This window comes from Podospora bellae-mahoneyi (assembly GCF_035222275.1).
Source record: "Podospora bellae-mahoneyi strain CBS 112042 chromosome 1 map unlocalized CBS112042p_1, whole genome shotgun sequence".
NCBI classification, from domain to species: domain Eukaryota; kingdom Fungi; phylum Ascomycota; class Sordariomycetes; order Sordariales; family Podosporaceae; genus Podospora; species Podospora bellae-mahoneyi.
This window is the reverse complement of record NW_026946359.1, coordinates 2,007,081-2,018,416: the sequence shown is the minus strand read 5'-3', so window position 1 is coordinate 2,018,416 and position 11,336 is coordinate 2,007,081. Positions and strand designations below refer to the sequence as shown.

At 52.1% G+C, this 11,336-nt stretch overlaps 6 protein-coding genes across 6 annotated transcripts; 4 read left to right on the top strand and 2 right to left on the bottom strand.

Moving 5' to 3' along the window:
• Positions 1 to 654: 654 nt before the first annotated feature.
• On the bottom strand, positions 655 to 3,430 carry QC761_106320 (uncharacterized protein; the record flags this gene model as incomplete). Its single annotated transcript, XM_062873896.1, has 2 exons — positions 2,048 to 3,430; positions 655 to 1,980 (listed from the first exon to the last, which is right to left on the bottom strand). The coding sequence occupies exons 1-2, from the start codon at positions 2,156 to 2,158 to the stop codon at positions 655 to 657; spliced, it is 1,437 nt and encodes a 478-aa protein (XP_062736986.1). The 5' UTR covers positions 2,159 to 3,430.
• Positions 3,431 to 4,108: 678 nt separating this feature from the next.
• Positions 4,109 to 4,531, top strand: QC761_0006790 (uncharacterized protein; the record flags this gene model as incomplete). The annotated part of the gene is made up of 2 exons (XM_062871846.1): positions 4,109 to 4,274; positions 4,412 to 4,531. The coding sequence occupies exons 1-2, from the start codon at positions 4,203 to 4,205 to the stop codon at positions 4,529 to 4,531; spliced, it is 192 nt and encodes a 63-aa protein (XP_062736985.1). The 5' UTR covers positions 4,109 to 4,202.
• Positions 4,532 to 4,616: 85 nt separating this feature from the next.
• On the top strand, positions 4,617 to 5,647 carry QC761_106310 (uncharacterized protein; the record flags this gene model as incomplete). Its single annotated transcript, XM_062873895.1, has 4 exons — positions 4,617 to 4,846; positions 4,905 to 5,079; positions 5,140 to 5,310; positions 5,369 to 5,647. 4 exons carry the CDS (start codon positions 4,617 to 4,619, stop codon positions 5,645 to 5,647), a joined length of 855 nt encoding a protein of 284 aa, XP_062736984.1.
• A 948-nt stretch (positions 5,648 to 6,595) lies between these two features.
• QC761_106300 (uncharacterized protein) lies at positions 6,596 to 7,276 on the top strand (the record flags this gene model as incomplete). The annotated part of the gene is made up of 3 exons (XM_062873894.1): positions 6,596 to 6,845; positions 6,899 to 7,079; positions 7,138 to 7,276. 3 exons carry the CDS (start codon positions 6,596 to 6,598, stop codon positions 7,274 to 7,276), a joined length of 570 nt encoding a protein of 189 aa, XP_062736983.1.
• Positions 7,277 to 8,108: 832 nt separating this feature from the next.
• QC761_106290 (uncharacterized protein) lies at positions 8,109 to 8,963 on the top strand (the record flags this gene model as incomplete). Its single annotated transcript, XM_062873893.1, has 1 exon — positions 8,109 to 8,963. The coding sequence occupies one exon, from the start codon at positions 8,109 to 8,111 to the stop codon at positions 8,961 to 8,963; it is 855 nt and encodes a 284-aa protein (XP_062736982.1).
• On the bottom strand, positions 8,810 to 11,032 carry QC761_106280 (uncharacterized protein). Its single transcript, XM_062873892.1, has 8 exons — positions 10,836 to 11,032; positions 10,729 to 10,781; positions 10,635 to 10,660; positions 10,406 to 10,578; positions 10,008 to 10,345; positions 9,613 to 9,939; positions 9,451 to 9,540; positions 8,810 to 9,394 (listed from the first exon to the last, which is right to left on the bottom strand). The coding sequence occupies exons 1-8, from the start codon at positions 10,870 to 10,872 to the stop codon at positions 9,095 to 9,097; spliced, it is 1,344 nt and encodes a 447-aa protein (XP_062736981.1). The 5' UTR covers positions 10,873 to 11,032; the 3' UTR covers positions 8,810 to 9,094.
• Between the last annotated feature and the right edge of the window lie 304 nt (positions 11,033 to 11,336).

Below are 11,336 nucleotides of genomic sequence, written 5' to 3'. Positions count from 1 at the left end.
GGGACGTTCGTGGGGCTAAGATTCCCGCAGGATACGATACGGTGGTTCCCGGCGAGACTCCAGCTCCGCGAATTTTTTTAGTGGGGCGGGGAACTGGATTGACCACTCACGCCACAGCCTGTTTCTTACATCCAAGGAGGGGAGCAAAGTGAACATTGTTGACCCTATGTTGGTGTTTAGCCCAGTTCAAGTTGCTCAGTTGTAAAATCCAGGACTCTTATATCCAGATGTTGTGTGCTTACAGTCCCTCATCCAGGTGGGTAGGATGTAGTTGAGTAGAACACACCGCGGGGTATGTATCTGGCTTGTAGACGAACATTATTCCACGGGAACAAATAATGGAAACAGTGCCAAATGACTGAGACCACGAACGCCTGTCGATTGCCACTATCCTCTGCTTCAACACGTCTTCTTTTATAACCAAGTACCTATATACAGTCCACCTCCATCTCAGTCACCCTCGCAACCTGCCCTTGTCAGAATTAATCCAAGGAACTCTCCTATATTAAAGCCAGAACCAACAGAACTCCATGCCAAATCATCTGATATTCGTTCGTCATGCCCAAATTCCAAAGCCAAAGGGTCCAAAAAGGTACGTGTACATCCAATCTCTGGGTATCCAAAATACTCAGTCACATCCAATGCTTATTGTTCTCATGGTCTCGCGCTCGACGGTTCAATAACGATCTGTGGCACCTGGCTCAGTCTCAACCCTGGCCGACCTGTAGGCTCTTGGTCTTCCTGAACCTGTGCGGCGAGGTCCTGAATGGCTGCCGACAGTCGGTTGCTGCGTGCCCTGGCTGGTCCGGGGCCTGGATAGTCTGGGGGCGGCTCGTTGAAGGGGCTGTTCCTGCCCGATAAGGCTGATACCCCAGAATTGCGACGTGAGTGCCCAGGCGTGATGTCGTCCAAGCTCACTTCGTCATAGTCGGGCGGTGGCATTCCAAAGTCGGCCAGGTCTGCGGTATCGATCATCTCGGGACTCGACCCAGCTCTTGGGGTGGCCATTGCGCTCGGTACCCGTGGTGTGTTTGCTCCAGAGTTTGCTCTCGACCGGGTTGATAATCCTGCGCTTGGCAAACCAGCACTTGGTAACCCGGCGCTGGTTAATCCTGCGCTATTTAAGCTGTAGGCGCTTCCTCCTGTCGTCAGGCTCGGTGTGTTTGGGCGGTTCGTCGTGTCGATACTGAGAGTCGCAGCACTGTGACTCCTGTCACGCCTCAGCAGGAGGCTCTCTGGTTGGGTGGACGCCCCGATACTCGCGGCATCGCTGAGAAGACCAATCCGTTCGCTGTCGGTACTATTCGCCCGGATCCTAGTCCCATCTGCCCTTGCAACTCCCAAGTCGCCATACGCGACAGTGCTCACCGCTCGCGCTCTCGTTTCCTTCAACCGCTCGTGCTCGTTCCTCAGCTCCTCGATTTCCACCGTGTTTATCGCCGCCACGCTTCGACCCCGTTCCCTCAACTCCCGCATAGCTACCACATCGTTCGCCTCGCGCGCTTCCCGTCGTAACCGCCGCCTCTCCTCGCGATCGGCTAGTTGTCGACGTCTTGCCGCCCGAATCTGATAGAGAGCTTCCATTTCCCGTTCGCGCAACTCCTCCTCTTGCTCGGCCGTCGGCATCTCGACGACAACATCAATACCATCGCGCTCGCCCTCCCTGCCCAGAACCTGCTCGTTTTCTGTCGCTTTGGGTCGGTACACTGGCAATGTCATAACGCTGCGAACTGATGTGGACCGATCGACCGCCGCCAAGTTGTTGTTGGTGGCGCCATTCTGTGCTTGTGCGCCAGCCAATGCGTCCTCCAGATTATCCTGGGCCTCTCTATTGATCTGTCGAGTTGTCGGAGAGTCGTCCTCTCGCTCTGTGGGCTTGTACTTCCCACCTCGAGGTCCAAGGCATTTTCTCCAGAGGGACCGGGTGCAGAAGTATATGATGATGAGGGCAAAGATGCCACCGAGAACAGCGCCTACGATCTGAAGATGGCGGAGACGGTAAGAATGAGACTAAAGAATCAAGGCTGTTTGGGAGGGAAAAGCCTACCTGTGCTTCTTTGGAAGGCTGCTCCCTGGTTTTCCGAGAAAGCAATCTGCGAGATTCATCTTGACCGACTGGCAGCGTTACAGAGATCGGTATTCGAAGCTGCGGAGGCATCCTCCACTATGTTTTCAGTCTCTAAGCGAACCGAGTGAGCCCAACAGTGATACACGGTACAGCAGAGTATCCAAAAAGAAACGTCGTCGATTATGCCTTGCTACGAGATGCAAAGGGTGCTCCGCATTGTACTCGTTCCCGAAGTTGCGTCTCTCCGATCCAAAAAGCTCGTGCCTAGCGGATGGTTCGCTCTCAGCTCAGCTCCCACAAGGCGGATTCGTCAACAATGGCTTAGCTCTCGATGCGGGGAATCGGCGTTACCCCAGACCAAAGCGGAGGAAGTCTTGGGTGAGGCGGACGTTGACGTTATTGATGAACTGGCCGTCCTGGTGAGCCAGTGAACCAAAGCAGGTCAACAGAATGAAGAATGGCGATGAGGAGTCGACAGAAACCGAAAAGCGCAATCCAAACCGGCGGCAAAGGGTTGGGTGCTTTCATCTGCGACGACAAGGCACCTGCAAGCCAAGGCTGGATGCTCATTGCGGTAAGGCTGGGCTGAAAATGCACAGGGGCTGGCCGCCTAACGCACCGTGGCCCCTGTTCCGCGCCGTTCACGCCTCAACCGAGGGCCCAGATTTCCCCACGTTGCTGTCTCACACAGCAACTGGAACCTCTGTTCTGGGCTGTCTGTTGGTGATGGTAACCGGGCCGTTGAATTGCATCTCGGAAGTGTGCCAACGGCGCTTATCTCTCTGCGTTACTCGCCATGAACGTCTCACATCAGATTCCAATGTTGGGTCGAGTTGAGGAGGGAAGATACGATATCTTCGACTCTTTGTACGATTTGATTGACCGACCCGGATTTCCCCAGGCGGGGGCAGGGTACACATCGTGTTTACTCGCCCGCAGCTACCGCTCGCGATGGGGTCAGGTAACCCTCATCCAACTCTGGCTCCGGCCGTCACTACATAAGGTACAATGACTGTGCATGCAGGTTTGTCAAAGGCAATGTCGATCTCGCTTCAGCCCAGTTCGGTTTCAGCTTCTGTACGATTTCAAGGCACCTCAGTTTCACCAACAATGCCTGCCGTTTCTGCGAACTCAAAATCAAAAGCCTCACTTTTTTCTTCACTTGTTATTCAGATCTCAGAGTTGGAGAACCAGCCGCCGATGATGCGCCAAGTCTGGCGCTAGCATCACTGCTAGGGAAATCCCGACAACGCTAAATCTGTTTCCCAGCCACAGACATCAACAACAATCAACAACACCGATGGAGACTTGGAGAAAATGGAGATGTTTTTGTTGTCATGAGAACGGTTTTGTGGAAACTGACAACCGGCAAAAGGCCTCCAATGCTACCTCACCACATCTGCGAGAGCTGGACGATCACGGCATCATCGTCGCAAGCGGGGGTTGGAAGGACCTCTGCCGTGTGGCTGGGCCGCTGAATAGCATCCATCCTCTCACAGCGTGAGAGAGAACCTGAGGGCGACTTTGCTGTTGACAGCGCCGCAGCACAGCAGAGGATCTCCACAACATGTATCACGTATCGAAACTTCCATCTGGATCTTTTCGTCGTTGAAGAAGCCGCCTTTCTGCCAGGTCTCACAAAGCCCGATCACTGATCGGCATCTCACCATATTCTGGTGTCCCTGACAGTCTGGAAGGCAGGCAGGTCTCAGATCACACACCATCATCTGTTGAAAGTGGTCACCCCGGGCAGGCGATGAGATTTTCCTTGTGGCCCATCCTTCACGGCCGCCCGGCAGTGATCCAAACCCAGAGTCGTGGGACCGATGTGAGCTTCATCCATCATCAGATGGTGACATTGACCCCAACCGAACACCAGGTTGCAGTGAACGGAACTTGGTAAGACCAGTTGCGGCGCGGTCGGCTGCCAGCCAATGGCACTATATACACACACCCGCCACGTCGGCAAGGCCGTTGGGTTTATGGGTATCTACAGATTACACCAAACCGTTGCTATGGGGGCTATTCGTAGGTCCAGGACCTGGTTTCAACCCCTTTCCGCTTCGTGGTATTGACGGCAGGATCGACTGTGTTCTTTGACAAGTTTTGCCGAGTCAGAACTTGCTCTCATCAAATGTCCCAGCAGGAGGTTGCGTGGCCTGTGGATCTTGGGCGCGTGGTGACAGTTCACTTCAATCCCTCTGTGGTATGGTAATTAGTGAGAGGCTTGTGAAAGCGTATTCTAATGTTTCACGTCGACCTAGATCTCACTTGTCCATTGACAGACTTTACACTGTGCTCACTTCGCATATTGCCGGATACAGGGCCAGCATTAACATCAAGCACTGTGAAGCCGACGCCGACAGCCCAGCACCGAACCCCACCTTTCCCGAATGCGGCCGATTTCAGGGACCGGGCGGCCGGATCGGCAGGTGGGGCCCCACCAATGTCTCGGCTTGTTAGCACATGCCATTGCATCATCCCTCAAAGCCGGGAGCTTTGAAAGCCAGCATCAACATCAACCCATGTGAATCCCCTCAGTTTTGATATGCGTGGAGTTGTGTCTTGTTTGCCCGTGAAGCCTGCATTGTTATATCGTCAGCCGAGCACCCCATCTTCTTCCAGTTTGAGATTTGTTGTCAGAACCCCGCCAAACCAATTACAGCCGAGGTTGTTAACACCAACACTGTTCAACCAACAGAGGTCGCTGTATTCCAAGATGGCTACTCCAACCGCACCAGAGGATCCAATTGTGAAGGCGTTGCAAGAGTTCACTACGTATGTAGTCATACCATAGCATACCATCTCTGGACTATAGTCCCTCTGACACCTCTAGTTGTGACGTTTCCGACGCCCTGATCAAGCTCAAGTACCGCAATGGCGGGTTCCTATCCGGGCTGACGATGTGGTCCCCTCAGAGACAGGACGGGGATACAAAGATTGTTGGGCCGGCGTATACGGTCCAATATGTCCCGCTGGACGATCCTAGGCCGAAGCATCCGAGTCATTATGTTAGCTTTTTTCCTTTGGCTTGTGTTGGAGGAGAGGAGGGTTGCTAATATGTCAAGTAGATCGACTCTGTCCCTCCGGGAGCGGTTATCTTTGTTTCTTGCCCTCCCAAGACTCCAAATGCAGTTTATGGTGGATTGATGAGCACGAGGGCGAAGGCGAGTGGTGCCGTGGGGAGTGTGATTGATGGACGGTTTAGGGATTTGCAGGAGCAGAGGGGGCTGGGGTTTCCGGTATTTATATTGGGCTCACTGTTTTGTGATAGAGGGGCGATTGCTAATAGTGTGACAGATCTTTGCGAGAGATGTCGGAACAGCGCCTCCTGCTGAGTTGCTCAAGGTGGCGGCGGTCAATGTGCCAGTCAAACTGCAGACTGATGAGCAGGACATGACGATCAGGCCGGGGGATTACCTCATTGGTGATGTGAATGGGGTTGTGGTGCTGCCCAAGGAGTTGGCGGAGCAGGCGATTCCGCTGATGAAGAAGCAGGTGGAGGCGGATGAGAAGATGGCGGTGGAGATTGCGAAGGGGATGAGCTTTTCGGAGGCGAGTAAGATGTTTAGGCTTTGAGCTCGGCCTAAGTATTGGGGTGAGTCTTTGGTAAGAATATCTGGTGGGTACATGATCTCGAGGTGCTAATAGAACTTTTCTGGCGGTAGCTAGAATCTTAGCATGCAATAGGTATCATAGACTCATGCAGATTCATGTCGGTTGGACTTTCCTTTCAGAAGCTTTAACTTAAAGCCAAGAATATCTCCTCACGCCAAATGCGAACTCATATCTCCGCGACAACATAACCGCCTTGGAAGCCGTGAGCCAGGCCCGGTAGAAGCCATATCGTAAGCTGCAGTTCTAACCGAGTAGGCCTCTACTGGCCATTCACAAGGGGCATGTATGATTACACCATTGCAACCCCCTTGGGAGCCTTGGCTAGACGGGATGTGGGATATTCGGATGCCACCGTTATGTCCGAATGATTCCAAATCCCGTCATATAGGCAGACCATCTCGGGAGTCCGGTTGCTGGTACGGTCCCATTCACAAGTCGTACAGCAAATTTATAGTGCTTTCCCGCGGCGGTTATATTGATATTGCGGCTCCTGGCGAGATAGGCACCGCGCCCATTCGTCCCGGCGAAGAAGTATACCCCTGCTTGGCAGTCAAATGTTCGGAGAACTTATCCATACAGCCGGGAGAAATCCCACCACGCAGCGCTTCTCGGCCGGACAATTCATCACGACAGTTCGGAGTTGATCCAATCGCTTAAGTATTGAGTGTCCGGACCCCCAATCCTAGGATATTGGAGGTGCAGTTGCTATCATTGGATAAGGGGGCAAGATGCGGTTCGTGGATTGGGGGGGTTATATAAGGGGAGGAAGGGGTTCCCTGGTCATGGAGAGGCTATCCTCCTCTGGGTAACTCTTCTCTACCGTTCCCCGGATCTTATTAGAGACTCTCCCGGTCCTTGGGCCTTGGTTCTGCTTTGTTATACCGTCTTCGGGAAAGAAATCGATCCACAATGCAGCTGTCTTCTGTTTTGAGCCTCCTGGCTGTCGGCACGCTGGCAGCGGCCCAGGCTTCCAACAACGTCACGACTGGCAAGCTGGGTGATGCTCGGCCGGTGAGGAACAACCCCGTCATTGGTGAGGTTTGGATAGCCGAATTCGACTCGGAAACCGTCAAGGGCACCTTCAAGGCTGTCGCTGCCCAGATCGGCATCAACTACACCATTGATATTACCGGCTTGCCAGAGGAGAACGGACCTTACAGTATGCGTGTTGTTCCTGAACGACAAGTGATAACAGGCACTGATGAGATCTAGACTACCACATCCACGTCCGCGCTGTTCCCGAAAACGGCACATGCGCCGATACGGGCGCTCATCTCGACTCATACGTGCGTGGCCAGGAACCGCCTTGTGAGGCTTCGCTGCCTGCGACTTGCGAGGTCGGCGATCTGTCTGGGAAGTATGGCAAGGTTGCTGGGGGCCATATTCAGAAGGAGTAAGTGTTCAATCAGGCTCGCCGAGTGGAAATTGACATACTGATTGTGGTGGTGCAGATTCCATGATCCATACACTGCCACCAACATCATCCAGCTTGGGTATATTGGTAATCGTGCGGTTGTTTTCCATGATAAGAGCTCGGCGAGGGTTGCTTGCGCCAACATCACGAAGGCGCCGGTTGCTGCGACTCCTTGAATTATGGCAGGTTGGAACGAGGAGAAATTGGACATTTTGCATACATCTGGTCGTAGACGGTGGAGGCTTTATGCGGTAGGGGTACATAGAAACCGGGGTGCGATGAGTTCGAGATCGATAACAGTCAAATTGAAAGAATCAGTATTCTGAATGGGTTGAGGCACATGCTGCTGTTCTTTCTGCTGGTCCTGAGTAAGGTCATGCCAGCTGATAAGGGATGAATACGCCAACAAGTCACAGCTTTTCTTTGCTGACTTTGACTCGGAAAAGTTTTGAAAGATTCCCAACACCACCCGTTAGGTGCTCGCCTTATCAGCAATCCGACGACTCATCCAATTGAAAATCCCGATGATAGCTACCACATGCTGCAAAACGTCTCCAACATGAAGACCCAGGTGACTTTTGTAAGTCAGATGGTACCTAGTTGGTTACCCCACTCGATAGTTCCACATGTTACAAGCCAGAGAAAGAGCAAACACTTTGTATGGTACGTTATGCCTTGCTGCCTTGTAATCGACCTTAGGGCACCGCCCACCTTAGCCACCCCTGCAAAAGAACACAAATTTCAAATGAGCAGCTGGGAGTTTTTTTTTGGCTGTCATCTGGTACAGATGAGAGGTATGCCAGGAATGGTGAGCCTATACAGTTTGTTTGACCTCCCGGCCTCCATTTGCGTGTGACAGCAGCATCTGTTCAACTTTTTGTATGACTGATCACCTAGGGCTGTTTTCGAATATTTCTATCTCGAAACGCTTAACTTTCCCCTCGACTTCCACACAGAAAAGAAACTGCCTCTAGATACCCATCCGGTTGACATACAACGACCAAAATAATGACCTCAACATCCACACCACCCAACCTCCCCAACTACTCCAAAAGTTATCTCCCTAAGAGAGCGCAAATCCCCCCTCTCAAAGTCCACCCACCTCCCCAGCTCCCAGAGCCGCACAATGAACTCCTCCCGCTCAGCTACGAGCTCCACCAAGACAACACTCCAGAAAAACGCGTCCTGCTCCTCATCCCAACCATGAACGCCGACAAAGGCCAGCTCATGGAAACCCAGCTTCGGAAGCGTCTCCCAAATAACACGGAAATCTACTGCCTTGGCTTCGAGGGCGCGTCCTCAGGCGTGGGTGAGCAGCCCTACAACGAAGCGGGAATGACCGGGGCGTTCAACAGGATTGACCATGGCATGATCCTGAACCGAGTAAGTCCTCAGGTGATCGAGTTGGTTGTGAAGCGCCGTATCACGACCGTCATCTACGCGGCTATCGAGAGCTTTATTGCTAGGCCTGGTTGGCCCCCTGCTAGACTTGGGGAGGGCGCTATCAAGGAGCCGGTGGATTACGCTTATATTGTGTTGTACAACCCCGTGACGGGTGTGGTGAAGACGGGGGTGTCCGAGGGGGTGGAGGTGCCGAGGGCGTATTGGAAGGAGGCGCAAAAGTACGGGTTTAGTGACCCCGTTACTGAGGACTCGATCAAGACGTTTGGGGGGGAGAAGGGGCAGAGGGAGGTGCCTGAGGAGGCTGTGGGGAACCATGGGAAGGTTACGGTCGGGGAGATTATGGCGGCGAATATTCGGGATCTGGACAAGAGGAACTGGCAGAAGCTTCTGACGAATGGAAAGGCATGCCGGTATAGGTTGATAGAGGATACGTTGGAGAAGATGGATATTCCGTGGTAAGGGGAACTCACCATGCCTGGGTGTATTGTTGTCATATAAGGGACCCCTAGGTACACGAAATACAAATCGGCCTAGGTAACCACTCCCATGAGAATCTGTCTAACCAAATCCTAGCTGAAACTCTTTCAACATCAAAAAGTACGAACATTTTTACCAACATGACCCATCTCCGTGCCCTCCTCCTTCACCATCTGCTCCTTCGTGTTCCCCGCCCCCCTCCACAACCCCTTCCACCCCTGATCTTCTAATGTCCATTTCTTCACTCTTTTCCAACCAGCAACAATAGCATCACTGTTTCCGAGCCACACCCTCCAAAGAATAACAATGAGGATCGTTGCCGGGAGGGTGGTGACCCAATAAATCCACATTTTCCCCGATACCTGCCACTCCCCGTCATCGCCGTAGTTGAAAAAAGTTGTGCTGAAGAGGGACTGATTTTGTTAGTTAATAAGCGTGGTTTAGCCTGAAGGGGTGGGAGGGGGCTTACGGAGAAGAATGTTGCTGGGAGGAAGACCATAGTGAGAAGGGCTATGCTCTTGAGGACCGAGTTGTCTTGCATGGTGAGGTTGTTGAAGGCCTGTTTGGATTTTTGGTCAGTGGAAAGTTTCTTGATGCTATATGACTCCAATGTGAACAAGGCTCAGCTGACCGTGTTGATCTCATTCTTCAGTCGTTCCCTGTTACTGTCGGCCCGTAGTTTCAAGTTTTTGAGTAGAGAGATTTGGAACTGTGCATATTGGATGGCCTGGTCTTTGTAAGTTTGCGTCAAGTAAGTTGGGGTTGTCGCCTCTCTGGAAGCAGAAGTGGCTGCTGCCATGGGAGGAGGCCGGGATGGGAAAGAGTCGTGAATCATCATTCGGCATCTTTGCAAGTCTTTGAGGGTGTCAATGGTCGCTTCAAGAACTTCCGAGGAATGGATGGCGTGACGCGACATCTCGTGGACCTCACTGAAGATGGCGCCGGTTCGCATGCGACTCTGCAGAAGAAACAGACTGTCAGCCATGGGGAGAATATAATGGTCGTCTACTGATAAGAGGCACCCACCTTCTCTATTTGACGGACCGGGTCTCGGATCCGCCAGACAGAGATGTCGGAATACACGATTATCTGATCGATGAGACTGGTGTGCATTGCCAAGGGATCGTGAAAGTTGATTTGCCCCGATAGTGACGCTTTTTGAAGAAGGCAAATAAGTTGCTCAGGGAAGTCCGAAGGTGTGTCGACAATTAAAACCTGGTGCTTGTCTGGGTAGTCCCATCGGGTAAAAATAGTTGTTTCGAACCAATTGTAGCCTTTCTCTCCACTGGTGGCGTACTCGGGGAGGTTGTCATGGGCTTCCTCGACTTTTTGGACCATTTTGATAAGGACGCGGAACCATGTTGCTTAAACAGCTCATCAGCTGGGGAGCAAGACGAATGAACAAAAGAGAAGGGGCAAGTTACTAAGTCCGATCATGCGCTTGTGGGAGGAGGTCTCGTCATAGGTTACCTGGCTGCCAAAGAAGCCATTCAGGTCAAAACAGGTCTTAGTGCCAACAAAAGCAGGGACTTGGAAATGCTCTAGAGCTCGGTCGCGACGTGAGCCTATGTCGGGGTAGTTGTTATGGTCTAGGAAGCTGGAATGGAGTTTAGACACCATGTTGCTATCATGGAAAAATATATGAGCACTCACACATAACACTGTTGGGGAAGATTGATCTGGGAGTTTTGGTTAGCTCACCCAAACACTCGACAGTGGCATCAAATGAGACAGAAGATTGACTTACACTTTCGGGGCTAAAATTAGATGTGCTTGTTGTCCATTCCCTCCCTCCCAGGGCTTGAGGCAAATCAGAACCCGAGCCCAGCCATCCTTCAGGTCACGACTACTTACAGGGCTGGAGTATTCTCATTTTTGGTTTCGCTGTCATGTTTTGCCTATCACCGGTCCTCAATGACAACCATGCGAGATAGCCACAATCAGACAAATGTTGTTCATTGAAAATGACAAACAAGGTTGACTTGTTCTGAAATGAAGGTTTTGAATGAATGGTTTCATACGTACGTTCTCCTCAGCTGACCGACGATTTCAGATGGCAAAGTGGGACGAGAGATGAGGCTCTTTCTGCACTGCCCAGTGGCAGCGCAGCTTACAGTGGTAGCAAGTAGCCTATCGTAACGGGCCACAGTATGTCGGGCAACCTTGCGGATGCACATATCATGCGGGCAAAGGTCCCCCCCTGCAATGAGAAGCTAGGCAAGGCAGGTACAAGCAATAAATCACATAAGCTAAGTTAGGTTAAACCCCTTGCCTTTGGTTTGGGTTGTGCAGTGGTAGTTCAGTGGGTTAATCAATCACAGTCAAGAGCAAGTTGAATTTTGACAGTTGGCAAGG

Coding starts and splice junctions, on each gene's coding strand:
- QC761_106280 (XM_062873892.1), bottom strand. CDS start 10,872: ATGACAGCGAAACCAAAAATGAGAATACTCCAGCCCT. Junction 10,579..10,634: donor CTTCCCCAACAGTGTTATGT/GTGAGTGCTCAT, acceptor ACTCCATTCCAG/CTTCCTAGACCATAACAACT. Junction 9,395..9,450: donor TCCCAGCAACATTCTTCTCC/GTAAGCCCCCTC, acceptor TAACAAAATCAG/TCCCTCTTCAGCACAACTTT.